At 48.2% G+C, this 27,621-nt stretch overlaps 1 protein-coding gene and 2 long non-coding RNA genes across 3 annotated transcripts in view; 2 read left to right on the top strand and 1 right to left on the bottom strand.

Moving 5' to 3' along the window:
* Window positions 1–12,531, top strand: part of LOC108506427 — a 14,350-nt gene extending 1,819 nt beyond the window's left edge. Inside the window, exons 2-3 of the long non-coding RNA XR_001877761.1 lie at window positions 7,408–7,411; window positions 12,517–12,531. This is a non-coding gene — a long non-coding RNA (uncharacterized LOC108506427). The remainder of the gene's footprint in view (window positions 1–7,407; window positions 7,412–12,516) is intronic.
* Window positions 10,360–11,830, bottom strand: LOC108506426. Its single transcript, XR_001877760.1, has 4 exons — window positions 11,702–11,830; window positions 11,279–11,452; window positions 11,093–11,199; window positions 10,360–10,391 (listed from the first exon to the last, which is right to left on the bottom strand). It is a non-coding gene; the product is annotated as an uncharacterized LOC108506426 (long non-coding RNA).
* Window positions 12,532–16,261: 3,730 nt separating the features above from the next.
* LOC108506409 (ATP-dependent RNA helicase DDX19B) lies at window positions 16,262–27,390 on the top strand. Its single transcript, XM_017833384.1, has 12 exons — window positions 16,262–16,376; window positions 17,461–17,509; window positions 17,890–17,943; window positions 18,847–18,982; window positions 20,787–20,879; window positions 21,526–21,628; window positions 22,166–22,280; window positions 22,429–22,606; window positions 22,989–23,226; window positions 24,271–24,433; window positions 25,059–25,250; window positions 25,638–27,390. The coding sequence occupies exons 1-12, from the start codon at window positions 16,320–16,322 to the stop codon at window positions 25,697–25,699; spliced, it is 1,440 nt and encodes a 479-aa protein (XP_017688873.1). The 5' UTR covers window positions 16,262–16,319; the 3' UTR covers window positions 25,700–27,390.
* Window positions 27,391–27,621: the final 231 nt, after the last annotated feature.

Below are 27,621 nucleotides of genomic sequence, written 5' to 3'. Positions count from 1 at the left end.
TAACCCTAACCCTAACCATAACCCTAAGTTTAACACTAAACCTAACCCTAATTCTAAACCCTAACCCTAACAATAACCCTAACCATTACCCTAACCCTAACACTAAACCTATCCCTTGCTAACCCTAACCCTTGCTAACCCTAAAACTAACCCTAACCCTTACCCTAACCCTAACCCTAAACCTATCCCTTGCTAACCCTAACCCTTGCTAACCCTAAAACTAACCCTAACCCTTACCCTAACCCTAACCCTAAACCTATCCCTTGCTAACCCTAACCCTTGCTAACCCTAACCCTAAAACTAACCCTAACCCTAACCCTAACTCTAACCCTAAACCTTAACCCTAACCCTAACCCTAACCTTAAACCTATCTCTTGCTAATCCTAACCCTAGTAGCTTGCAGTCTTTTTTTTAAGGTTTCAGTTAGGGAACTGGCTTTGTGCATAGCTTGCAGTCTCTTTTTTAAGGTTAGGGTTAGGGAACAGGGTTTGCACATAGCTTGCAGTCTCTTTTTTAGGGTTAGGGTCAGGGAATAGGATTTGCGCATAGCTTGCAATCTCTTTTTTAAGGTTAGGGTTAGGGAACAGGTTTTGGGCATAGTTTGCAGTTAGTGTGTGGACCAATCAGCACTGACTCCCCCTCTTAACTCCACCCAGTGGGCGGGGCCAGTGCTCTATATAAGCAGAGTACATACCGGACGGCGGTGGGCATTCTGCCAGACATGCAACAGAACAGCAACAGGAAAAGCAGACACCCAAGAGAAAAAGCAAAAGGTTCTGACACCTGTGGGCAGTGAATTTGGCTTATAGCCCGAGAGGGGCTTATTGGGAACCGCTAAACCCGCGATTGTTAGATCACGTATTAAGACAGATTCTGCCTAACCCTTAACCCTGAACCCTAACCCTAACCCTAACCCTAAACCCTAACCACAACCCTAACCCTAAACCCTAACCACAACCCTAACCCTAACCCGAATCCTAACCCTAAACCTAAGCCTAACCCTAACCCAAAACCCACGATTGTTAGATCACACATTGAGACAGATTCTGTCTAACCCTAACCCTAAACCCTAACACTAAGCCTTAAACCTAACCCTAACCCTAAACCTAACACCAACCCTAACCCTAAACCAGAACCCTAAACCTAAACCCTAACCCTAACTCTAACCCAAGTTAGGGTTGTGCGAGTGTGTCTGAGTGTGTCTGAGTGTGCCTGACTGTGTCTGAGTGTGTCTAAGTATGTCTGGCTTTGTGAGAGTGTGTCTGAGTGTGTCTGAGAGTGTGTGAGTGTTTCTGAGTGTGTGAGAGTGTGTCTGAATGTGTGCGAAAGTTTCTGAGTGTGTCTGGATGTGTGAGTGTGTGCTTGAGTGTGTCTGAGTGTGTCTGAGTGTGTTCAAGTGTGTCTGACTGTGTCTGAGTGTGTGTGAGTGTGTCTGAGTCTGTGAGCATCTCTCAGTGTGCCTGAGTGTTTCTGAGTGTGTTTGAGTGTAACTGAGTGTGTGGGAGTGTGCTTGAGTGCGTCTGAGTGTGTTTAAGTGTGTCTGGCTGTGTGCGAGTGTGTCTGAGTGTGTCTAAGCGTATGTGAGTGTGAGTGAATCCGTCTAGGTGTGTGCGAGTGTGTCTAAGTGTTTCTGAGTGTGCGAGTGTGTTTGCAGTTGTGTCTGAGCATGTGCGAGTGTGTCTGGGTGTCCCTGAGTGTGTCTGAGTGTGTCTGAGCGTGTCTGAGTGCTTCTGAGTGTGTGTGAGTGTGTGCGAGTGTGTCTGATTGTGTCTGGGTGTGTCTGAGGGTATGTGAGTGTGTCTCGGTGTGTGCGAATGTGTCTGAGTGTGTCTGAGTGTGCCTGAGTGTGTCTGAGCATGTCAGAGTGTATCTGAGCGTATCTGGATTTGTGTGAGTGTGTCTGAGTGTGCACGAGTGTGCCTGAGCATATATTTATGGGTCTGATTGTTTGTCAGTGTTTGCAGGTGTGTCTGAGTGTGTGCGAGCCTGTCTGAGTGTATCTGAGTGTGAGCGAATGTGTCTGCGTGTGTGCGAGTGTGTCTGAGAGTGTCTGGGTGTGCCTGAGTTTTTCTGAGCATGTCTGAGTGTGTCTGGGTGTGTGGGACTGTGCCTGAGTGTGACTGAGTGTGTTTAAGTGTGTCTGTCTGTGTGCGAGTGTGTCTGTGTCTGGGTGTGCCTGAGTGTTTCTGAGTGTGTCAGAGTGTATCTGAGTTTGTCTGGGTGTGTGTGAGCGTGTCCCAGTGTGCGTGAGTGTGCCTGAGCAAAAATTTATGGGTCTGATTGTTTGTCAATGTTTGCAGGTGTGTCTAAGTGTGTACGATTGTGTCTGAGTGTGCCTGAGTGTTTCTAAGCGTGTCTGGCTTTGTGAGAGTGTGTCTGAGTGTGTCTGAGAATATCTGTGTTTGTGCGAATGTGTCTGGGTGTGTGTGAATGTGTCTGGGTGTGTGCGAGTGTGTCTGAGTGTGCCTGAGTGTGTCTGAGAGTGTGTGAGTGTTTCTGAGTGTGTGTCTGAATGTGTGCAAATGTTTCTTAGTGTGTCTGGATGTGTGGGAGTGTGCTTGAGTGTGTCTGAGTGTGTTTGAGTGTGCTCAAGTGTGTCTGAGTGTGTGTGAGCGTGTCTGGGTGTGTGGGACTGTGTTTGAGTGTGTCTGAGTGTGGTTAAGTTCGTCTGGCTGTGTGCAAGTGTGTCTGAGTGTGTCTGAGCATATCTGAGTGTGAGTGAATCCGTCTAGGTGTGTGCGAGTGTGTCTAAGTGTGTCTGAGTGTGCGAGTGTGTTTGCAGTTGTGTCTGAGCATGTGCGAGTGTGTCTGGGTGTCCCTGAGTGTGTCTGAGCGTGTCTGAGTGCTTCTGAGTGTGTCTAAGTGTGTCTGAGTGTGTCTGAGTGTGTGCGAGTGTGTCTGAGTGTGTCTGAGCGTGTTGGAGTGCATCTGAGTATGTCTGTGTTTGTGCGAATGTGTCTGAGCGTGGGTGAGTGTGCGTGAGCATATATTTATGGGTCTGATTGTTTGTCAATATTTGCAGGTGTGTCTCAGTGTATGCGATTGTGCTGAGTGTGCCTGAGTGTGTCTAAGTGTGTCTGGCTTTCTGAGAGTGTGTCTGAGTGTGTCTGAGAATATCTGTGTTTGTGCAAATGTGTCTGGATGTGTGGGAGTGTGTCTGAGTGTGCCTGAGTGTATCTGAGAGTGTGTGAGTGTTTCTGAGTGTGTGAGGGTGTGTCTGGCTGTGTGCGAGTGTGTCAGATTACGTCTGGATGTGTAGGAGTGTGCTTGAGTGTGTCTGAGTGTGTCTGAGCGTGTCTGGGTGTGAGGGAATGTGTCTGGGTGTGTGAGAGTGTGTCTGAGTGCGTGCGAGTGTGTCTGAGTATGTCAGGATGTGTCTCAGTGTGCTTGAGTGTGTCTGAGTGTGTTTAAGTGTGTCTGGCTGTGTGCGAGTGTGTCTGAGTGTGTCTGAGCGTGTCTGAGTGTGAGGGAATGTGTCTGGGTGTGTGAGAGTGTGTCTGAGTGTGTCTAAGTGTGTCTGGGTGTGTCTCAGTGTGTGCGAGTTTGTCTGAGTGTTTCTGAGTGTGTCTGAGTGTGTCTGGGTGTGCCTGGTGTTTCTGAGCGTGTCGGAGTGTATCTGAGTGTGTCTGAGTGTGTGCGAGTGTGCTCAAGTGTGCCTGAGTGTGCGTGAGCATATATTTATGGGTCTGATTGTTTGTCAATATTTGCAGGTGTGTCTGAGTGTATGCGATAGTGCTGAGTGTGCCTGAGTGTGTCTGAGTGTGTCTAAGTGTGTCTGGCTTTGTGAGAGTGTGTCTGAGTGTGTCTGAGAATATCTGTGTTTGTGCGAATGTGTCTGGGTGTGTGCGAGTGTGTCTGAGTTGCCTGAGTGTATCTGAGAGTGTGTGAGTGTTTCTGAGTGTGTGAGAGTGTGTCTGAATGTGTGCGAGTGTGTCTGATTACGTCTGGATGTGTGGGAGTGTGCTTGAGTGTGTCTGAGTGTGTCTGAGTGTGTTTGAGTATGCTCAAGTGTGTCTAAGTCTGTCTGAGTGTGTTCAAGTGTGTCTGAGTGTTTCTGAGTGTGTGTGTGTGTGTGTCTGAGTCTGTGAGCATCTCTCAGTGTACCTGAGTGTTTCTGAGTGTGTTTGAGTGTAACTGAGTGTGTTTGGGTGTGTGGGAGTGTGCTTGAGTGTGTCTGAGTGTGTTTAAGTGTGTCTGGCTGTGTGCGAGTGTTTCTGAGTGTGTCTAAGTGTATGTGAGTGTGAGTGAATGTCTCTGAGTGTGTGCGAGTGTGTCTGAGTGTTTCTGAGTGTGCGAGTGTGTTTGCAGTTGTGTCTGAGCGTGTGGCAGTGTGTCTGAGTGTGTGCGAGTGTGTGTGAGTGTGCGAGTGTGTGAGAGTGTGTGCGAGTGTGTCTGATTGTGTCTGGGTGTGTCTGAGGGTATGTGAGTGTGTCTCGGTGTGTGCGAATGTGTCTGAGTGTGTCTGAGTGTGTCTCGGTGTGTGCGAATGTGTCTGAGTGTGTCTGAGTGTGTCTGGGTGTGCCTGAGTGTGTCTGAGCATGTCAGAGTGTATCTGAGTATATCTGGGTTTGTGTGAGTGTGTCTCAGTGTGCATGAGTGTGCATGAGTGTGCCTGAGCATATATTTATGGGTCTGATTGTCAGTGTTTGCAGGTGTGTCTGAGTGTGTGTGAGTGTGTCTGAGTGTGCCTGTGTCTGAGAGTGTATGAGTGTTTCTGAGTGTGTGAGAGTGTGTCTGAATGTGTGCGAATTTTTCTGAGTGTGCCTGGATGTGTGGGAGTGTGTCTGAGCATGTCTGAGTGTGTCTGGGTGTGTGGGACTGTGCTTGAGTGTGTCTGAGTGTGTTTAAGTGTGTCTGGCTGTGTGCGAGTGTGTCTGAGCGTGTCTGAGTGTATCTGAGTGTGAGCGAATCCGTCTAGGTGTGTGCGAGTGTGTCTAAGTGTGTCTGAGTGTGCGAGTGTGTTTGCAGTTGTGTCTGAGCGTGTGCGAGTGTGTCTCAGTGTTTCTGAGTGTGTCTGAGTGTGTCTGAGTGTGTCTGGGTGTGTCTGAGTGTGTCTGAGTGTGTCTAAGTGTGTCTGAGTGTGTCTGAGTGTGTGCGAGTTTTTTTGCAGTTGTGTCTGAGTGTGTCTGAGCATGTCTGAGTGTTTCTGAGTGTGTCTAAGTGTGCGAGTGTGTCTGAGTGTGTCTGGGTGTGCCTGAGCATATATTTATGGGTCTGATTGTTTGTCAGTGTTTGCAGGTGTGTCTGAGTGTATGCGACTGTGCCTGAGTGTGTCTGAGTGTGAGCAAATGTGTCTGGGTGTGTGCGAGTGTGTCTGAGTGTGCCTGAGTGTGTCTGAGAGTGTGTGAATGTTTCTGATTGTGTCTGGATGTGTGAGTGTGTGCTTAAGTGTGTCTGAGTGTCTTAAAGTTTGTCTGTGTGCGAGTGTGTCTGAGTGTGTCTGGGTGTGTGCGAGTGTTTACTCTATGTGCCTGAGCATGCCTGAGCATGTATTTATGTGTCTGATTGCGTGGGAGTGTGTTTGAGTGTGTCTGAGTGTGTTGAAGTGTTTTTGAGTGTGTGCGAATGTGTCTGAATGTATCTGAGTGTGAGCGAATGTGTCTGGGGCTGTGCGAGTGTGTCTGAGTGTGTCTGAGTGTGTGAGAGTTTGTTTGAGTGTGTTCAAATGTGTTTGAGTGTGTCTGAGTGTTTTTGAGTGTGTTTGCAGTTCTGTCTGTGAGTGTGTGTGAGTGTGTCTGGGTGCGCCTGAGTGTGTCAGAGTTTGTCTGAGCATGTCTGAGTGTATCTGAGTGTTTCTGGGGGTGTGCGAGTGTGTCTCAGTGTGCCTGAGTGTACCTGAGCATGTAGTTATGGGTCTGGTTGTTTCTCATTGTTTGCAGGTGTATCTGAGTGTGTGCGAGTGTGTCTGAGTGTGTCTGGGTGTGCCTGAGCGTGTAGTTATTGGTCTGGTTGTTTCTCCGCTTTTTCAGGTGTATCTGAGTGTGTTCAAGCATGCCTGATTGTGCCTGAGTGTGCCTGAGTGTGCCTGAGAATGTATTTATGGGTCTGAGTGTTTCTCAGTGTTTGCAGTTGTGTCTGAGCGTGTCTGAGGTTGTGTGAGTGTATCTGAGCCTGTCTTATTGTGTCTGAGTGTGTGCGAGTGTGTCTGAGTGTGTCGGAGTGTGTTCAAGTGTGTCTCAGTGTGTGCCAGTGTGTCTGAGAGTGTGCCTGAGTGTGTTTGAGTGTGTCTGAGTGTGAGAGAATGTGTCTGTGTGCATGAGTGTGTCTGAGTGTGCCTCAGTGTGTCTGAGCATGTCTTTATGTGTCTGAGGGTGTCTGAGTGTTTGCAGGTGTGTCTGAGTGTGTCCGAGTGTGTGCGGGTGCATCTGAGTGCGCTTGAGTGTGCATGAGTGTGTCTGAGTGTGTCAGGGTGTGTGCGAGTGTGTCTGTGTGTGTCTGAGTGTGCCTAAGTGTGCCAGAGTGTGTATTTATGGGTCTGAGTGTGTCTGACTGTTTGCAGTTGTGTCTGAGTGTGTCTGAGCATGTGTGAGTGTATCTGAGCCGGTCTTAATGTGTCTGAGTGTGTCTAAGTGTGTCTGCGTGTGTTTGAGTGTGTTTGAGTGTGTCTGAGCATTTCTGAGTGTGTCTGAGTGTGCCTGAGTGTGTCTGAGTGTGTGCAAGTGTGTCTGAGTGTGTCTGAGTTTGCCTCAGTGTAACAGAGCGTGTATTTATGGGTCTGAGTGTGTCTGAGTGTTTGCAGTTGTGTATGAGTGTGTCTCAGCATGTGTGAGTGTGTGTCCGAGGAACAAAAGTGAATACGGACGGAGATTCCTCCTAGACCAAAGGGGCCAGCCCAGAAAGCTCTTGCTGTGCACGTAGTGCCCAGAGTGCTGCACCAACGGCAGGGGAGAGATGGAGGGTCAAGCCTTTTTTCTTGATGGGAAGGGCAATCATTGGTGGCAGGAGCCCTGTTCCTAAATGGGCTGTCCGAAGCCCAAAAGTGAATACGGACGAAGATTCCTCCCAGACAAGAGGTGTCCGCCCAGAAAGCTCTTGCTGTGCACGTAGTGCCCAGAGTGCTGCAACAACCACAGGAGTAAGACAGAGGGTCAGGCCTTTTTTCCTTGCTGGAAGGGCAAACGTTTTTTGCAGGAGCCCTGTTCCTAAATGGGCTGTCCAAGGCCCAAAAGTGAATAGGGATGAAGATTTCTCCCAGACCAAAGGGGCCCGCCCAGAAAGCTCTTGCTGTGCACGTAGTGCCCAGAGTCCTGCACCAACACCAGGGGAGAGACAGAGGGTCAGGCCTTTTTTCCTGGCTGGAAGGGTAATCGTTTGTCGCAGGAGCCCCATTCGTTTTGGGCCGTTCGAGGTCCAAAAGTGAATACAGACAAAGATTCCTCTCAGACCACAGGGGCCCGCCCAGAAAAGTCTTGTATGTGCACGTAGTGCTCAGAGTGCTGCACCAACAGCAGGGGAGAGACGGAGGATCAGAGGTCTTTTCCTGGCTGGAAGGGCAACTGATTTTGGCACGAGCCCCGTCCTAAATGGGTCCTCTGAGGCCCAAAAGTGGGCCCGCCCAGCAAGCTCCTGCTGTGCATGTAGTGCCCAGAGTGCTGCACCAACAGCAGGGGAGAGACGGAAGGTGAGGGGGTTTTTCCTGGCTGGAAGGGCAATGGTTCGTGGCAGGAGCTCCTTCCTAAATGGGCCGTTCGAGGCCCAAAAGTGAATACGGATGGAGATTCCTGCCTGACCAATGGTGCCCGCCCAGAAAGGTCTTGCTGTGCATGTAGTGCCCAGAGTGCTGCACCAAGAGCAGGAGACAGATGAAAGGTCAGGCCTTTTTTCCTGGCTGGAAGGCCAATCGTCGGTTGAAGGAGCCCCTGTTTTAAATGGGCCGTCCGAGGCCCAAAAGTGAATACAGACAAAGATTCCTCCCAGACCAAAGGGGTCCGCCCAGAAAGCTTTTGCTGTGCATGTAGCACCCAGAGTGCTGCAACAATGGCAGGGAAGAGAAGGAGGGTCAGGCCTTTTTTCCTGGCTGGAAGGGCAATCGTTGGTGGCAGGAGCCCTGTTCCTAAATGGGCCCTCTGAGGCCCAAAAGTGAATACGGACGAAGATTCCTCCCAGACCAAAGTGGTCCGCCCAGAAAGCTCTTGCTGTGCACGTAGTGCCCAGAGTGCTGCAACAACTGCAGGGGAGAGATGGAGAGTCAGGCCTTTTTTACTGATGGGAAGGGCAATTGTTCCTTGCAGCAGCCCTGTTCCTAAATGGGCCGTCCGAGGCCCAACAGTGAATACGGACGAAGATTCCTCCCAGACTAAAGGGGTCCGCCCAGAAAGCTTTTGCTGTGCATGTAGCGCCCAGAGTGCTGCAACAATGGCAGGGAAGAGACGGAGGGTCAGGTCTTTTTCCCTGCCTGGAAGGGCAATCATTTTTGGCAGGAGCCCTGTTCCTAAATGGGCCGTCCGAGGAACAAAAGTGAATAGGGATGAAGATACCTCCCAGACCAAAGGGGTCCATCCAGAAAGCTCTTGCTTTGCACGTGGTGCCCAGAGTGCTGCACCAACGGCAGAGCAGAGACAGAGGGTCAGGGGTCCTTTCCTGGCTGGAAGGGCAATCATTTTTGGTAGGAGCCCTGTTCCTAAATGGGCCGTCTGAGGCCCAAAAGTGAATACAGACAAAGATTCCACCCAGACCAAAGGGGCCCGCCCAGAAAGTTCTTGCTGTGCACGTAGTGCCAAATCTGCTGCACCAACGGCAGGGGAGAGACGGAGGGTCAGGCCTTTTTTCCCGGTTGGAAGGGCAATCGTTTGTGTCAGGAGCCCTATCCTAAATGCGTCATTCGAGGTCCAAAACTGAACACGAACGGAGATTCCTCCCTGACCAAAGGGGCCCGCCCAGAAAGCTCTTGCTGTGCACGTAGTGCCCAGAGTGCTGCACCAATGGCAGGGAAGAGATGGAGGGTCAGGCCTTTTTTTCCTGACAGGAAGGGCAATCGTTTGTGGCAGGAGTCCCATTCTTAAAAGGGTTGTCTGGGGCCCAAAAGTGAATAGGGACGGAGAAACCTCCTAGACCAAAGGTGCCCACCCAGAAAGCTCTTGCTGTGCACGTAGTGCCCAGAGTGCTGCAACAACGGCACAGGAGAGAAAGAGGGTCAGGACTTTTTTCCTGCCTGGAAGGGCAATCGTTGGTGGCAGGAGTCCCATTTTTAAATGGGTCATCCGAGGTCCAACAGTGAATATGGACAAAGATTCCTCCCAGACCAAAGGGGCCTGCCCAGAAAGCTCTTGCTGTGCACTTAGTGTCCAGAGTGCTGCAACAACTGCAGAGGAGAGACAGAGGGTCAGGGGTCCTTTCCTGGTTGGAAGGGCAATCATTGGTGGCAGGAGGACCGTCCTATATGGTCCGTCCGAAGCCCAAAACTGAATATGGATGAAGATTCCTCCCAGACCAAAGGGGCCCGTCCAGAAAGCTCTTGCTGTGCACGTAGTGCCCAGATTTCTGCACCAACTGCAGGGGAGGGACCGAGGGTCAGAGGTCTTTTCCGGGCTGGAAGGGCAATTGTTCGTGGCAGGAGCCCTGTCCTTAAAGGGCCATCCGAGGCCCAAAAGTGAATAGGGACGTAGATTCCACCCTGACCAAAGGGGTCCACCCAGAAAGCTCTTGCTGTGCACGTAGTGCCCAGAGTGCTGCAACAAAGGCAAAGGAGAGAGAGGGTCAGGCCTTTTTTCCTGCCTGGAAGGGCAATCGTTGGTGGCAGGAGCCCCATTCCTAAATGAGCTGTCCGAGGCCCAAAAGGGAATAGGGACGAAGATTCCTCCCAGACCAAAGGGACCTGCCCAGAAAGCTCTTGCTGTGCACTTAGTGTCCAGAGTGCTGCAACAACTGCAGGGGAGAGAAGGATGGTCAGGGGTCTTTTCCTAGCTGGAAGGCCAATCATTCGTGGCAGGAGCCCCGTCCTAAAAGGGCCGTCCGAGGCCCAAAAGTGAATAGGGACGAAGATTCCACCCTGACCAAAGGGGCCCGCCCAGAAAGCTCTTGCTGTGCACATAGTGCCCAGAGTGCTGCACCAACGGCAGGGGAGAGACGGAGGGTCAAGCCTCTTTTCCAGGCTGGAAGGGCAATCTTTCTTGTCAGGAGCCCCATTTATAAATCGGCCGTCCGAGGCCCAAAAGTAAATATGGACGAAGATTCCTCCTAGACCAAAGGGGCCCGCCCAGAAAGCTCTTGCTGTGCACGTAGTTCCCAGAGTGCTGCACCAACAGCAGGGGAGAGACGGAGGGTCAGAGGTCATTTCCTTGTTGGAGGGAAATCGTTTTTGGCAGGAGCCCTGTCCTAAATGGGCCGTCTGAGGTCCAAAAGTAAATACGGACGAAGATTCCTCATTGCTTCCAGTAACCATAAGAGCAGTCCTAAAGCATCCAAAAGTGCGTCGGAAACCTGTCTCATCCAGCATCATTTTTCCCCTGCTTGCTCCCAAAAGACCTTTTCCCCCCTTTCCTACAAGTTCCGGGAAAGCAAAGCCAAGTCCATGCAAGCACTGGAGAATTTCTCTTACAAGGGGCCTCCCTTAAGCAGCCTCAACTAGCAGCTCAGGCCGTGCTCTTCAGGGCTCCTTGCACTGCTCTTCAAAGGCCCCACAGATGTGGCTGCACAAACTCCTGGGGCAAGCCCTTCCACCACCTGACCATCTCCATGGCAGCAAGTTTTCTCCTTCGGTGCACTCGGAGCCCCTCGTGTCTCCTCGCACAGTGTTGCTTCTCTTTCCCCCAATGCTTCCCTTCAGAGCACTTCACGCCCCAACTCTGCCTTGCCTTAAACCTCCCGGGCCTGCAGAGCAGCCCCGCTGCTGAGCTACTGGCAAGTTTCCCCGGGGCTCTGGCTCTGTGTGGGGGAGGGCACCACAGACTTTATTGCAGACCTCAGGGGGCAAAGGGCGAGAGCCCCGAAGCTACGAGAGCAGCCAAGTGCAGACCTGCATTTACCAGTCACCCGGGGAACTGCTTCCACAGGGCTCCTCCTTCTTTTTCCAATCTCATTGCCACGCCCCTTGCCTCACTCACACTTACAGACTACCCAGAAGACCCGGGTGCTGTTTTGACAAAGCCCTCACCTTTCCCCCTGGGCTTGAGCAGGCCTGTCAGCTGCTTTTTTCACAAAGCACTCCACAATCTCCTCATGCTGTTGCAAGGCTGCAAGTTTCAAGGGGGTAAATCCCCTCTAAAAGGAGAAAGAATCCCCATTAGAAAGACACAGACAACTCTTTGAAAGAGCAGCTTTACCCGCATGCCAAGGTTACCTGGTTCTGAGCATCACTCTTGGCATGATGCTCCAGTAACAGCCCTGCTACAGCTGTATTTTTAGATAGCACAGCCAGGTGAAGGGCAGTGTTGCCGTCTGCATATGCCAGATTTGGGTCGGCACCGTGGTCCAGCAGAATAGCAACACATTCTTCCTGCTCCTACTGGACTGCCTGGGAACAACACACCAAAAGGGAAAGACTTCCAACTTTTACATCCATCCCCCTCTGTCACAACTCCCTCAGCTCCTGAGTGCTGGTATAGAAGACCATCTGCAAAGATTAGCTAACAGAGGCCTATGCCATGCCCATTGCAATAGGCGTGTTTCTATGGCCTGTGCTGCAAGGAATCCTGCCAGACACCTCCCCTTTAACACACCATCACTAAGCCCCACCTACAAGCTCAGAAGGCATTCCACACACCTTCATCAGGGCCGTTCTCTTGAAGCTGTCAGTGAGGTTCGGTTGGCTGTTCTTTCTTAGCAGATATCTAACGACATCTGCATGGCCATTGGCCGAAGCCAGATGCAGATGTTATAGGTAAATGAAACTTAGGCTGAAATATAGCAGCAAAAATTTATTAAAGATTTATATAAAATGCAAATAAGCAAAACAGCGCGCTGGGCATCCGGGGGAGACCCCTGCTCCACACACGGCCAGCAAGCACAGTGCACAAAACCAGTAACCTTTATACCCTTGTAATAGATTAGTAGTAGTAACATAATTTACTCATCAAATTATTAGTAGTAAAGTAATTTACTAATTCAATGGTATTGCATGTTATATTTTTATATATATATATATATATATATATATAATTGTAATCAAGGTTCTGTTAAGGTCGGTGGACTGTAAGCTGCAGAATGGGCAATTAATCTGTCAGTACTATAAACTGATAGTCCTGCAGCTGCAGTTCTTAAGCTGACAAAACAAGTTGTTATGCCTTACTGAATAAGTCTTTTGTATATTGTCTAAAAGTGTACGCTTAAAGTAACGAAGGAAAGGACAAGGATCAAAGGGTCAAGAACGAAGACGATAAAAAGTATCCAAGATGGACATCTGGAGAGACTCACACAGTAGGCCTCAAGGACGAAAAATTACCAAAAACTATGGAAAGGGAAGTACCTGGCAACTGAAAGCGAGCTTGCAAAAGAACCAACCAGAACCAGACTTGCGAACTCGGATGCAATAGAAGGATAACAAGTGACTATGGGAAGGGAATTGACAATAGTATAAAGAATACTGTTTTTGCCCACTGCTTTGCTGGCCGTGTGTGGAGCAGGGGTCTCCTCGGCAGCCCAGCGCGCTGTTTTGCTTATTTGCATTTTATATAAATCTTTAATAAATTTTTGCTGCTATATTTCAGCCTAAGTTTCATTTTACCTATAACACCCTTAAATTCCCCTCCCATAGTCACTTGTTATCCCTCTAGTGGATCTGAGTTCGCAGGTCTGGTTCTGGTTGGTTCTTTTGCAGGCCCATTTCAGTTGCCAGGTACTTCCCCATCCATAGTTTTAGGTAATCCTTTGTCCTTGAGGCCTAGTGTGTGAGTCCCTCCAGATGTCCACCTTGGATACTCTTTATCGTCCTCGTACTTGACCCTTTGATCCTTGTCCTTCCCTTCGTTACGTCAGGCGTACACTTTTAGACAATATACTTTTAGAAAAACAAGATACAAAAGACTTATTCAGCAGGGCACAATAATTTGTCTTGTCAGCTTAAGAACTGCAGCTGCAGGACTATCAGCCTATAGTACTGACAGATTAATTAACCATTCTGCAGCTTGCAGTTCTCCAGCCTTAACAGAACATTGATTACAATAACATATATATAGGAATATAACATGCAATACAATTGAATGAGTAAATTTCTTTACTACTACTAATTTGATGAGTAAATTACTACTACTAATCTATTACAGGGAGGAATGGGGAGGGGCATTCAGGGGTGGAGGAGGGGTGGCTGAAGCCAAGGGAGACCCCAAATCGCCCCTTATTGCCCCCAAAATCCTCGTGCTTTGCTCGGTTCCAAGTCTGGAGAGGGCAGGGGACGTGGGGGGACCGAGGGGGGGTCAGTTGGAGACCCTCCCCCACATCCGGGGGGGTGGGAAGAGAGGGGGAGGGGCAGGGCGGGGCTCACCCGGGTGTTACTTGTACACTCGGAGTAGGGCCGTGAGCGGGGGCACAGCAGCGACTAGTACCACTCCTGTACCTGCCACGGGAACCCCCCGGCAATGACGGACCCATCCGGGTATGAGGGACACCCCCGGGAATGAGGGAGACCCCCAGGAACACCCACGCCGATGAGGAAACCCCATCATGAACCAGGGACCCTTCCCCCCCCAGAAACGGGGACTCCAGGGAAAGACAGACCACCCAGGAAAGAGGGACCCCCCCGGGAATGAGGGAAGACACCCCAAGACTGAGGGACACACACCCCCCCCGTGAAACAGGTAGCCTCGGCAATGAAGGAGAATACCAGGAACACCCACACCCAAGGGAAACCGCCCCCCTTCCCGAATAAAGTACCTCCCCCATGGCAAAGCCGGACCACTCCATGAAACAGGGATCCCCGGGAATGAAGGACACTCCTCCCACAAAAGAGGGACCCACAATTAACAATGAGCATGAATTCAATATTATTGGCACTACATATGCAGCAAGAGCTTTCTGCATGGGCACCTTTGGTCTGGGAGGAATCTTCATCTGTATTGAATTTCGGCAGTCACACGGCCCATTGCAGCGCAGAGTGCCTGCAAGCGAACAACTGCCCTTCCACCCAGGAAAAAAAGCCCTGACCCTCCTGTCTCTCGTGTGCAGTTGGTGCGTCACTCTCGGCACCATAATGCCATTTTTCTTAGCCTAGAATGCTCTAAAAAATAAGTAATAGTATATTTAAATGATAAATAAAATACAACCCTGTTGGTAGATGATGATAATAAAACATGGGGCTGGGGAGGGACTGCCTCCTCCTTCTCCTCCTCCTCCTCCTCACAGCAGGTTTGTGTGTGGACAAGGAGACTCCAGCCTGAGATCTCTAGTTCCAGCACAGCCAAAGTCTGCTGGGTGAGGGGAATTAAGCATTTATTTAAAATAATCTGAATATTTATTTCATGTTTAAATGAATAAATATATTATTATATGACAGCAGAGTCTCCAGCAAAATGAAAGACCCTGCATGGTGGCTGAGGAACCAGAAACCCACAGGAAATCCACACCTCCAGAAACCCACTCCTGTCCCAGAGCAGAAACCAGGAACCCACAGGAAACCCACACTTCCAGAAACCCATCTCTGGTCCAGAGGCTGAGGAGAAAAGTCCTTCCTCATGTACAGAACAGAGAAACACCTGCCACAATCACAGCTCACTGACAGTCTCCAGAGCCCTGAAAATCCCAAGGAATTATTGCAGCCAAGATTAACGGGCAGAAAGGAGGAAGAGGAGGGGTCTGCCCCCAGCCAATACTGCCGAACCGCAGGCAGTTGTTCTCTTCTCAGTGCCTCCGTTTTCCTATCTCTGAAATGGGGCTAATCCCAAGTAAATCTGTTTATGGGAGGTGTGTCTGCAAGGAAACATTAAATTGGGAAGCATGAAACCATCAGCCTCTGGGACTTCCCACATTTACCTTTATTTTTACCCTAATTAATGTCTCAGATTTGGTCTTGGCTGCCTGCCCTGTTTCCATTGAAAATCTCCTTGTGTTCAGCTCCTGTGTTCAGCATCCTCCTGCAATGTGTTGCCATGGAAAAAATAAGCCATGACATCACCTCCACAAATAAAGCTGCAAAACCCCAAAGTTCACCTGTGGGGCTGGGAGGGGCTCCCACCTCTGAGCAGGAAACTTAATTAGATGGGAAAGCATCAGATGACAATATTTGATAATTATGGGGTTTACTTTTAAGGTAAAAACAAACCACAGACAGGTGTGTAAAGAGCAATAGTGAAGTGTCTGGCCCTGCTTGGGACAAGATTTCTCAGCACAGAAGGAAATAACAGTTCAGATGAAAGTTTCAGGCTGTGGGAACAAACGAAGTGGCTCCATGTCTCCAGTAAAAGGGAGAGGGAATATTGAGACAAGGAAATAACCCTCAGCTTGGGAACTTCTAGCTGGTGCCTGTGGGCTTGGCCATTTTACTGACCCTGCTGCATGTAACAAAACACAAATTCAGACCCTCATCAAAGGCTGCTCCTTCAAACGAGGTTCAAGGAAGGGAAGAGCAGCCCAGTGAGGAAATCCCACAGGCTCTTCCCACACTTTTTTCCTTTCTACTTTCCCTTTTACTCCCCTTTATTCCAGGAGCTTTAAAGAACAGGTTTGATACTAGGTCTAAGCCAGATCCTGCCCTACAGTAAGAGTCTACACCTCTGTGACTCATCCTACAACTTCATTTTCATCTACACCTCTGTTCCAGAGACAGAGCTGCTGTTCCCTCCCAAATGTCACAGCGTCTGTGTGATTTCCTCCAGCCTCACCTCCCAAAGGGACTCCATTCCACGGGAAACAGAAGCCCCAGCCCCACACCAAAGAGGGGGGCAGAGCCTACATCAGACAGCATGGCAGAGTCTGACCCCAAAAACCCCGCACCACATGGGGGACTGAGCCCCACATCGTGCAAGGCACAATCTGACCCTCAGACCTTTCCAAGACACATGGGGAAAGCGCCCACACCAGACAGCAGAGCCTGACCCCACCCCCACATTATATTGGGATCCCAGCCCCGCATCACACAGGGGGTCTGACCCCAGCCTCCCACCATACAGGGGTCACAGGCCCCACAAGATAGCATGGCACAGCCTGACCTCCCAGCCCTAGACCATACAAGGGTCCAAGCCCCAGCACTAGATCATACCGGGATCACAGCCCCATCCCCGCCCCACACTGCCCAGACCCTTCAAGCCCACTGCCCCCGCCACCCCCGGAACGCGCTGCCCCCGGAACGCGGGTGCGCGGCCGCGGTTGCCCTGGCGCGGGCGGTGCCGCGCGCGCGCAGGCGCCGCTCCCGCCCGGCGCCATCGCGGCTGAGCGGCCACCCCGGGCTGGCCATGGCCACCGACTCATGGGCCCTGGCCGTGGACGAGCAGGAGGCGGCGGCAGAGTCGGTGAGTGCCCGCCGAGGGCTGCAGGAGCTCGGGATGATCAGGCCCAGATCAGCGGCGCGGGGCTCCCGGGGCCGCGTGGCCGCCTTCTCACAGGAAAACAGCGATCGCAGAAAACCCTTTTTTCGCCCCATTTTCTGCCGCGGGGGCAGGGAGGACCTCGTGCCGTCACGGGGATGTCCCTGGGCTTGGGCTCTTCCTTTAGAAACAAAACAAAAAATCCCCCTTTTTATTTTTTTTTTAATTTCTTTTCCTTCATCTGTTTTTCGCGTATCCAAAGGGCAGAGACGTCCCTGCCCTCCCCCTCCCCCTCTATCCATACACAGCACCGATTCAGGCACCCACCGAGCCTCAGTTATGTCTTCCAGCATCCAAAAAAAGAAAAATTCCTTTTTCTCTTATTTTCTTTGGATCTACAGTTGTTCTAACCATACTGTGTTTTCTGTTTTCCCCCTCACCCTCCATCCAGACACAGCACCGTTTCAGGCAGCCACCCAGCCTCAGCTCTTGTTTTCCAACTTCCAAAAAAATCCCTTTTTGTCTCCCTTTTTTTTTAATGATAAGATCTAATTTTGAAATGGTGTTTTCCTGAGCCTCCAAGTGCTGCATTGGGCATGGAGAGCGTTCACTGAGCCCCTGGATGTGGGGAGCACCCTCGGCGGGCTGCTCTCCCTGGCATATCACAAGTGGTGAAACAAACTCATCCTGGCAGACCTTGTGCCACCCGGGAGTGTGCTTGAATCCTGTCTCCGTCTTGGGATGTTGATTTTTTTTCTCCCATTTTCCATCAGCAGAACTATTGGTGGAGACTGAAGATTCTGGAGAGGAAACACCTCCTTCTTTGTATTGTCATTACAGATTAGAAAACCTTGTATTTCTGTCAAAACTTTTGCTTAGAAATAGTTGTATTTGCCTTAAAACTCTTGAAATCAAGTTAATCTCACACTTTCATGCCTTCCCATCAAGCAGGGTTTGGGCTGAGGCTTGTGCAATACTTAATAAATCCAAAGCTCGGGTTTTCCCTTCTGGAATTAGAATGTAGGAAGCCTTTGAATTTCTCTGATTTTGTGTTTTTCCTCATTTCTAGCTGAGCACTTTACACCTGAAGGATGAAAAAACCAAACCAGATGCCAATGGTGAGTTCCAGCTGCTCAAGCGGGCTTGAAATGGGTGGAACATTTTCCCCGTGGGGTTCCAAGCACTGCTGCCAAAGTAAATTCCTGATAAATAATGCAATTCCAGAAGAGGGAAAGACAAAGCTGAGGTTAGACAGCAGCAAAGACTAAATATTTTGCTGTCTTCAGGGAGCTCTGTGAGCAGAATCTGTTGGTGTGGTTGATAAACTCCACTTTGAGCTTGAACTTGGGTTTTCTCTGCACAGCAATGGAGCAGGGCAGTTGTCATCAGGAAAATGAGCTGTTTTGTAGCTTTTCCCACAATATTCCCAAGCTCCATGGGTGTGGGCTGTCTCTGAGGCCTGACCTCATGTGTGCCCCCCAAAACTGTTTTAATTTAGGTGCCATTGTCAAGGCTGACGACAACGTGGAGAAGACAGAGGATGAGGAGAAGGGTAAGTGCCTCCTTGAAAAATGCTTTTTCAAGGAAATTAATATAATTATTAATTATAGTTATATTAATCTAATATATACTTAAAGTAAGTCTGCCTTATGTCCCAGGACGGCTGATCTTGTATCCTGCCCCCAAGGACTTAATTGTAAGGCATGTCCTTCCTCCATAATACTTTCAAAGCCATTGTGTTCTGTAATAACTTGGGAGACTCCTGGATTAGTGTGGAGAGAAATAAGGGTGTAGCAGTATCCTCAAGGCAGGACTGGATACAGGAGCAGTTGGATGACCTGGAGGTGGGATTGCTGTAGCAACCAACATGTTGCATTTATGCAGTGGCTGTTCAGAGGTGGGTAATGGCTCGGAATCTCAGAAGGTGGTTTTAGGAAACAGATTTAGTAGCAAAACCCCAAAGTGCAGTGGTTTAACCTCATTTTGGTCTCACTTATCCTCAGCCCTTGCAGTGTTTCAGTCCTGGAGTCTTTTAAAGTACCATTTATCCTCAAACTTCCCTTAGAAATAAAAATAAAGCCCTAAAAGGTATCTACCCATGTGTCAGAGTGAGGCTTGAAGGGGCCCTTTACCCTGTCCCAGATAGAAACTAAGCTAAAATGTCTTAGATAAGCAGAGTTCTGGATCTGTTAAAGTCCTCCCTAAAACAGTGCTCGCTTGCTTCATCTTCCTGGATATTAAATGTGAATCCCTGGGATCTCTTGATATTTCATTCAGAACATTAAATGTGAATCCCTGGGATCTCATGATGTTTCATCCAGGAAGTTAGGGCTCTTTAAGCCATTACCCTCTAATGAAGAATTTTGTCCCTTTAAACTGGCTCGGCATTTCAGTGGGAGCAACACCTGGAACAGGCTGGGATTGATGGATCTATGTTTTCTACCTCCTTTCCCAGAGGACAGAGCTGCCCAGTCCTTGCTGAACAAGCTGATCCGCAGTAACCTGGTTGACACCACAAATCAGGTGGAGGTGCTGCAGAGGGACCCCACATCACCCCTTTACTCCGTCAAGTCTTTCGAGGAGCTGCGCCTGTAAGTGCCTGCTGGGATGAGCCAGAGCCTTCTCCGCATGGAGCTGTTGAATCCTGGGACCAGAAATATTAAACAGGCTCCCTTCTGGCTGTATTTTTCAGTCAATTTTAGGAAGCCTCAAACTTAGGGAGAGCAGCTATGACTCAGTTTTGTGAGACTGACAGCAGATGTGAGTTTGGAGCCCATCAGGTAGCTGGAACCTCTCCTTGTGTCCTGAAAAATTCCCTGGTTGCACAGGAGATACTACTTAAATGTGCATGGATCTGTGTTTCAGATTACTGCCAATTTGTCATTAATAAATGAGCGTATCATTTGTATTTAAATGCAAGGAGAGTTGTTTTATCTGGGTGCCTTGTGAAGGTGTCCAGCTGAAACAAGCAGTGAATAGCACAAAGAGAAAAGCTTTTCTCTCCCAGCAATACTGGGTTTATGTACTGGAGAGATCAGTAACATTAGTATTTTCTGACGCTTCCCATTGAAAACCTTTACCAGTGCAGTTTTCAAGTGATATCTGTATTTAAGGCATGTATATAAAATAATGTGCTAAAGAGTCTGTCCCATTAGATTGTTGTGGTTACTCTGATCTCAGGTTTGTTGCTCTACAAGTTCCACAGGGAAATGGGAACTGAGGAGCCTTCTCCCAGTGAAATGTCAGGATGCTGTTTTTCTTTGTTAATGTTAGTGGTTGAATGTGGACAAAAAAAAAAGGCTGACGTCCTGCAGTGCCTGTTAGACTAATTCCTGTATTTCAAAAGGCAAACAATCCCAGAGAGTTAATGACGGGGGCTGCCAGACTAATTGAGTCTTCATTTTGTTATGACTCGGTGTATCCTTGGCAACTGGTGCAGAATTGGGCTTTGTCCTTGCTTGGAGCAGCACAAGGTTACATTTTCAAAGAGCTTTTGTTCCAGCCATCAGTGGAAAGTAATACAGCATTTTTGCAAAAGCATGTTGTGCTGAGTAGGAAGTTATTGTAGTGGGAAATGTGGGCAGGAAACCTGTAACCTGCTTTGAAAGGAGAGCACTGGCAGCATCCAGGAAGCACTTGGGGATTGTCAGCTGAGACTTTCCAGCACCATAACCTGGACTGAGGTTGTTCAGAGATCTCCTTGTCTACACAAGTGTCTGATGAGAGTAGAAAGGTCCCTTGAGAAAAAGCAATAGGTGAGAATTTGTTGACCAGCAGTGTCACCACACAGTTTTGGGTGTGAGGGCTGAGTTGTACCCATGGATCACAAGGTGTAGTCACAGCAAACTAATTATCAGTCATTTCCCTCAGCCAGCATTGCTCTGATGTTCCAACGTCAGTTGTATTACAGAATCCACATGACCTAAAGTCCTTGCAATGATCTCATGATGTTTCTCTTCATCCAGTTCCTCACCTACTGAGGTCACTTTGTCCTGTGTTTGAGTCATCAAGGAGTGATAATTTTGGCACCAAGATTAGGCATGGCTGAGGAAATGGGATTGGCCTGAAGGACAGGATTAATGCTTTCTGCTCTGGGATTCCTGGATAGTCTGAAAAGCTGCTTTGGAACAAGCAGTTCTGGCCTTAGACACAGGGTTTGCCCTGGAGCCGGGACAGGCAGGCTGAGTGGTAGTTCCAGGGGTTCTTGCAAAACTTCCTGTCCAGATTTCCTGTGGTCACTTGTAACTTCCAGATGCTGATCATAGTTGCTTCACTGGTGGGACTGTAGCAGGGACAGCCCTAGGTCATCTTGTCGGGCTTTTTTCTCACCTTTTTCAACACAAATGAAAACCAAATGTACTTTAAAGGTCACGATATAAAAATTCCTATTTTCAGGAAACCACAGCTCCTGCAAGGAGTCTATGCCATGGGCTTCAACAGACCATCTAAGATCCAAGAGAATGCCCTGCCCATGATGCTTGCTGAACCGTACGTGCACATTCTTCCCGCTGTCTTCCAGTATGGAAGGATTTGAAAGGCTTAGCGTGCTTTTCCTGGACTTTGGATGGGAGGTGGTGATGGGGAAACTGTCAGGATATGGACTAAGGGTTCCCATGCCACAGTGTGGTCATGAACTATGTGACACCAGCCCTGGATTTGTCATTTTCCTAGGGCCGGTACCAAAGGCTCGGTGCTGCGGTGTTTGGCTGTGGTCAATCCCATTTTCCTCATCAGTTTGGGGAGAAATAATGTGAAATAGCTCAGAAATCCTGGGTGGGTGGGAATAGCTGAGGTGCTGCACTGCCTGCGTGGCTGGTTTTCCTTTCTACAGCCCTGAACTGGAATGTGTAAGGTACTGAGACACTGGGGGAGACATGAAATGGAAAAGTACTGACAGATAATCACAGTTCTCCTTGCAAATCTCCATAATCAAGAGATGTTGACAGAGACAGTTGGGCAGGAAGTAATTTCTACCCCATGGAGCGTAGCTGGCCAAATTAGCTGCCAGTCCAGAGCAAGGGGAAGCCTAACAGGTACCAAAATGCCACACACTGTGTTTTCTGTCTCGCCCAACCCTGGGATTGTGTTGTTTGTGGGGTTCACCCTCTGAGCCTGTGTCTGCTGTGCCCTACAGCCCTCAGAACCTGATCGCACAATCGCAGTCCGGTACTGGCAAGACAGCTGCCTTTGTCCTGGCCATGCTTAGCCGTGTTGAACCCGGAAACAAGTATCCCCAGGTGAAGTTTCTAGGATGTGGCTGTTCCATGATGGATATCCTGTGGATGGGGCGTTCCACGGTGGTGCAATGCCATCTAGTGAAGAGCCTGAAATGTAAATTCATGGCTTGATGGAGCCATTATGTTGTTTCTTCTGTAAACTGCTTAACGGGGATGGACATTTGGGGATCTGTTAAAATGCCTTTAGTGCAAAAGGCATGGATTTTGCTCAAAACTTATTCCTTTCAGTCCTTCCCGTGCATCACACAGGATGCCATTGGTCTCTGAGGAGTTAAATCATTCTGGGAGGAATTAAATCAGAGAAGTATTGCAGGCTCAAGGGAGTTGGGAAAGTGGATTTGGGATGGAAAGAAAATATCTGACAACAGAGCCTGGAAAAGGACTTTTTTAACCCAGTTTCCTTATGGGGTAGTTGAGAAACTGTTCAGCTACTTGCATGTTTTCTTGAGAAGAACTTCAGCAAAGATTTTAAAAAGCAAGTGTGACAGTGTTGCCCTGGATGTTGATGATCTCAAACTTGTTATCCTGTCCCTGCAGTGTTTGTGCCTTTCCCCAACATACGAGCTGGCACTTCAAACAGGAAAAGTGATTGAACAGATGGGAAACTTTTATCCAGAGCTGAAACTTGCATATGCTGTCCGAGGCAACAAATGTGAGTAGGGGAAAGTGCCACCAGCAGGAATGAGAAAATAATGTTTCTTAGGTGCACCAGGAGATGAAATAGGCTGGATCAGAGAGGGGTAGAGCATTTCCCTATGTGCACAGCCATCCTACAACAGCCTTCCTTTCTGTCTTGGCAGTGGAGAGAGGGCAGAAGATCTCGGAGCAGATTGTAATTGGCACACCCGGCACCGTGCTGGACTGGTGTTCCAAACTGAAATTCATAGATCCCAAGAAGATCAAAGTGTTTGTCTTGGATGAGGCTGATGTGATGATCGCGACCCAGGGCCACCAGGACCAGAGCATCCGCATTCAGAGGTAGGGACTTGGACCATAGGGACAGCAGGGCTGGAGTCTTGACTGGTGTCTTCACTGATGATGCAAAAAGATTAAAATTATAGATTTAGCACTAATTCATATTAGAGGCATAATGTCAGGGGATGACAAGCAGTTCCATTTCCTTATAGAATAAAAAGGTTGTCCCTGGAGCAGGGCTTATTCCTTTTAAGAAGGCAAGTCTGGGTGCCTCTGGTCTGTGAGGGAGTGATCAGGGGTGGGTAAGATTAGTGTTAGTCTTTCCAGCCTCTGAAATACCTGGTTCCAAGGTTATGGTTCTGCTTTCCCTGCAGCATTAATCCCATCGGGATATCAGGAGATGATGGTGGTATGTGGGAACTCTGCCCATTTTCCTCTCTTGCAGAATGCTCCCCAGGGACTGCCAGATGCTGCTGTTTTCAGCCACCTTTGAGGATTCTGTGTGGAAGTTTGCTCAAAAAGTTGTTCCTGACCCAAACATTATCAAACTGAAGCGCGAGGAGGAGACCCTGGATACCATCAAGCAGTATTATGTCCTGTGCAACAACAGAGATGAGAAGTTCAGAGCTCTCTGCAATATCTATGGTGCGATCACCATCGCCCAGGCCATGATCTTCTGCCATGTGAGTGCTTCCAGGGAATGTTAGTCCCAGTGACCCCTGCCCAAACCATTCTACGGTTCTGTAGTGTTTGCTCGTGTCAAAAAACTGGCCAGACATGGTTTTCAGAAAGAAACCGAGAACATAAATTGCCCTTTTTGCATCTCTGGCTTCCTCTAAGAGTGAAATCTTGAGAGCCAGGTTAGCACTGGCTGGTTTTTTTCCCTGGGATTGTCCATCCAGGAGACCACACTGGTCACTTTTACTTCTGAATAGTCATTTTATTTCCCAAAGTCCTCTGAAACAGAGTAACACACAGTTTTCCAAACCAAAGTATACTTGGAATTACTGCAGGGAAAAAACCAGTGAGGTTGGAAAATGGGTGAAAATCAGGCAGAATGAGGGATGGGGAATTTTTTTGCTTCTGTGGCTGATACAGAGCTGTCCCCTCATGTAATTGGAGATACATCTCTGGAGTCTCCCTGTGGATCATACTGAGACTTTGTTTTCTTTTTTTGGAAGCCACCATAACAACTTTTAGGGAAGACCCCGTGCTGACAGCACAGAACAGCCAGGTAAAATGAGCTCAGGGTAAAACTGGAGTCTGCTATAGCAGTTTGCTTTTAGGCTGTCTCAGGACATAATTGGAGCTCAAAAAACTGCATCATAACTGGATTTAATTCAAGGCTGCATAGAACCTTCGTGGGATTTCACAACTACATTGAGCTCTAACTCTGCCATTTGCCAAGCTGAGTAGTTGTGTTTTTGTGACCATTTACATGAGTTTTCAGTGTACATGTGTCATACCAGTCTCCAGCAGATTGAAATTCAAGGAGGAGAGGACAAAGAAAAGGTGTCCTTTTCTTAATCAAGGGCTCCTGTAGGGGCAGAGGCCCATTTTCCTCATTGTGATACAGTTTGTAACAGGGAGGGAGTGGGCACAGCACTTAATAGCCGTTTCCTTTTGAGACACAAACACAGCTGCTGAGCTTCCAGTGTCCCCCAGAGAGGTTTATTCCTGCTTTCCAGCATTAAAACTCCCTCTCAACTTTGGGCTGTGTGTTCCAGACTCGGAAGACAGCGGGGTGGCTGGCAGCAGAGCTGTCCAGGGAAGGCCATCAGGTGGCCTTGCTTAGCGGGGAGATGATGGTGGAGCAAAGAGCTGCTGTGATCGAGCGCTTCCGAGAGGGCAAGGAGAAGGTGCTGGTGACCACAAACGTCTGTGCCAGAGGTAGGACATGGTAGAGCGGGACCAGGGCAGGCTGGAAGGCGGTGCTTCCTAAGACAACACACCCCTGGCCAGCTTGCAGGGAGAATTTCCCTCAGATATTCCAGTCGGGACAAATTAGTGTCCTTACAGTAAAGATACCTGTGGGCAAACACAGGATTCCTTGTTGGCTTCCTGCAGCTTGAGATGGAAAAGTCCATCCTGTGAGAATTTCCTGCTTCTGGCACCAAGCCTGGCTTGTGCTGCTGACCCTCAGGGTTTGCAATAAACATGCTGAAGTATAGAAAGCTGAAAAATAGTGAAATCCAGTTCACTGTTCCAGTAGGAATTTGTGTTGCAATTTGACATCCTAGAATAGTTAAGACAGGATAGTCTTTGGAAAAAAAACAAGTAGTCCTTAGAGCTTCACAGAGGAGCAGAGAATTTCCAAAATATTTAAGTGCTGGTTAAAGCATCTCCAGTTGCTTTTCCTTTGGCTGTTTCAGTGGGATTTTCTGCACTAACTAGATGGTTTTTTTATTTCCAAGTACCCTGTGAGAATATTGCGGAAAAGCTCCATTACAGAGATTAAGGAGGCTGTTCCCGCTCTAAAAGGATTTAAATGTATAACATGATTTCTTTTTGTCAGGGATCGATGTAGAACAGGTCTCTGTTGTTATCAATTTTGACCTTCCTGTGGATAAAGATGGGAATCCAGATAACGAGACCTACCTGCACCGGATCGGCCGCACTGGTCGCTTTGGCAAGCGAGGACTGGCCATTAACATGGTGGACAGCAAGCACAGCATGAACATTCTCAACAGAATCCAGGAACATTTCAGTACGTACCCCCAGGCTTTCTCCTGTCTCTAAAATCGTGGGATTCCTGCAGAATTCTCAGTAGCTGGATGCTGAGGAGATCTAATGGGTGTTTGTTGAGCCTTAAACTGGTGGCAGAGGAGCACAGCAGGTGTTTGGTGTAGTGTCACTTGGGGTTGTGGCCTGCTGCCTGTGACATAAGTCAAGCAGTGTTTGCACATTCCAGAGATGGGTAACACTGGAGTACCCAGATGGGCCTCTGATAAAAGGAAAAAGTTTTAATTTATACTTTTAAAACCCAACTGAACATTCCCTGATAAACTAAAACTCCTCAAGTCCAGCTAAGGAGAGCAGCGTTCCCTTCTCTGTGATGTGTTATGAAATCTAACTTATTTCTCATCTTTCCTAGACAAAAAGATAAACAAATTGGATACTGATGACTTGGATGAAATTGAGAAAATAAATAACTGAAATAGCTGCTGGAACTGGTGTGTGCCCTGCTGTGGAAGCTCTCCCACTACAATTGGATCAGCGTTTGGATTGGCACAGCCTCTCGGCTCGTCCCGAAAAGGACTCTTCAAGATATGAGTACACAAAAATTACCTCATTTTCAAAATTGCAGTTGGACTTCAAATTGTGCAACTATGGGGAGGAAAAGGAAATGTTTACAGAAGCTTTTAACATTTCTTAGTTTAGCCTTAAAATGAGATGATCTTTGGAATTCTGAGAAATACACTTGCCAAAAGAGGGGCAATATGGAATTATCTAAAATTTAAAAAGGAAAAAAGAAACATTATTGCCTTTAATTGGAATAATGTGCAGCATTAACCTGATCAGTTTAAATTCAACAGCTGAATATATAATGGATATAAGAAAAAACAAAAACCCAAACAAGGCAGCTGGTTTTTGGCTAAATACTCAACTTATACAAACTAGGATGTCATTCTCTTGGCACTCCCCTGAGCTCTTTAAGTCTCATTTCTGGCTTCCTGATGGATTTGCCCTGCTTTTCCTTATGTATATTGTCCTGAGGATGTTTCCAGTAGCTCCTACTTGCAAACACAGGTGCCATGTTGCTTTTGCTGGGCAGTATTTTCTTTTCCCTTGTCCTGGATTTGTTGGAATGGCCGCTCCCTGTGACAGGGGGTGGTGGTGACATGTTTAACATGGCTAAGGTGTGGGTGGGTGGGGTGGGAGGGGCAATATGAAGGGAACTGTACTAATTAATTGTCTGCTTAAAATCCTCTCTGTGAATTAAATTCCCCCATGTGATTCAGTTCCCTATGCTGTGAAACTCAGCATGGATAATGTACACAGCTGCTGGGCATCACCCATCAGTTATATAGGAATAAAAGAAACAAAAGATCACGATAGCCTGCATTGACCAAGAAACTTACCTTTAGAACACCAAGTTTACCTGTTACAGTACCAGAGTTTTGAGTTAAATTGCTCAGCCAAATTGCAGGTGGGAAGTGCTCCATAGTGCAAAATAGGTCATTGGTCCCTGCCCTGGGGTGTTCTATGGATGAGGTAGGAGTCACAATTCCTGGAGAAGAAAGGATTTACACCTCCTGTGTGTTGGGACCATTCTCATGCGCACAGCTGGAAGCCTGTGGGCTGTTGCCCAGCTCAGTTTCCAGGAGAAGGAGGCCCCTGAACTAGAATTTAGGGTGCACAGCTCATGGCCCTGCTACTCAGTGTGGGAATCATGTCAAAACAAATGTATAAATTGTAAATTTAAACTATGACTTGTTTTCTTTGCAATTCTGGCCACCATATTCTGTTCAAAGACAGGAACACGGATCCTTTTACCAAGTAAAAAAAGGCTCATTTAAAATGTACCTAAAATTTTAGGAAATTGTGCACCCTTTTATCAATTTGTATAAAAGCTTTAGTGAAGAAAAAAAAAAACGCTTAAAATTAAACTTTTTGTATTCTGGGGTGTATCTATTTTTATTCTGTTGGAATCCTATTTAAAGTGGCAGGTGAGTGAGTGCTTGCCTGTCGAGTGGAAGACTTGATTTTATCACCTACTTTCCCAGTACAGCTGAATGACCTGGTGACAGCAGAGTATTGGGCTGAATTGTCATGGAAGCTGCTGCTGGTCCTGTGTGCTGTTTCTAATGTACTTTTAATTGGAATAAAGAACACATACTGAATGATCCCTTTGCTGATTTCTTGCTTGAATGCTCTGTTGGTGTTTAAAAGCCTCAGGTAAGGACATTCCCAGGAGTCATGGTAAGTTTTCTATTTATGACCACCTCATTCTGTGACAGACTGAATTTCAATGCTGAAATCCTTAAAAGATTCCCACAAGGAACTTTGTTAAGTGATGTCACACAATAAATGAGGTCAGATAAGTATTGTTATTCCTCCCAGTGCTTCTTGTGCTG

Source organism: Lepidothrix coronata, unplaced genomic scaffold, assembly GCF_001604755.1.
Source record: "Lepidothrix coronata isolate B3197 unplaced genomic scaffold, Lepidothrix_coronata-1.0 Scaffold214, whole genome shotgun sequence".
Classification (NCBI taxonomy): domain Eukaryota; kingdom Metazoa; phylum Chordata; class Aves; order Passeriformes; family Pipridae; genus Lepidothrix; species Lepidothrix coronata.
The sequence above is the reverse complement of the archived record's forward strand: the minus strand, read 5'-3'. Positions and strand labels throughout refer to the sequence as shown.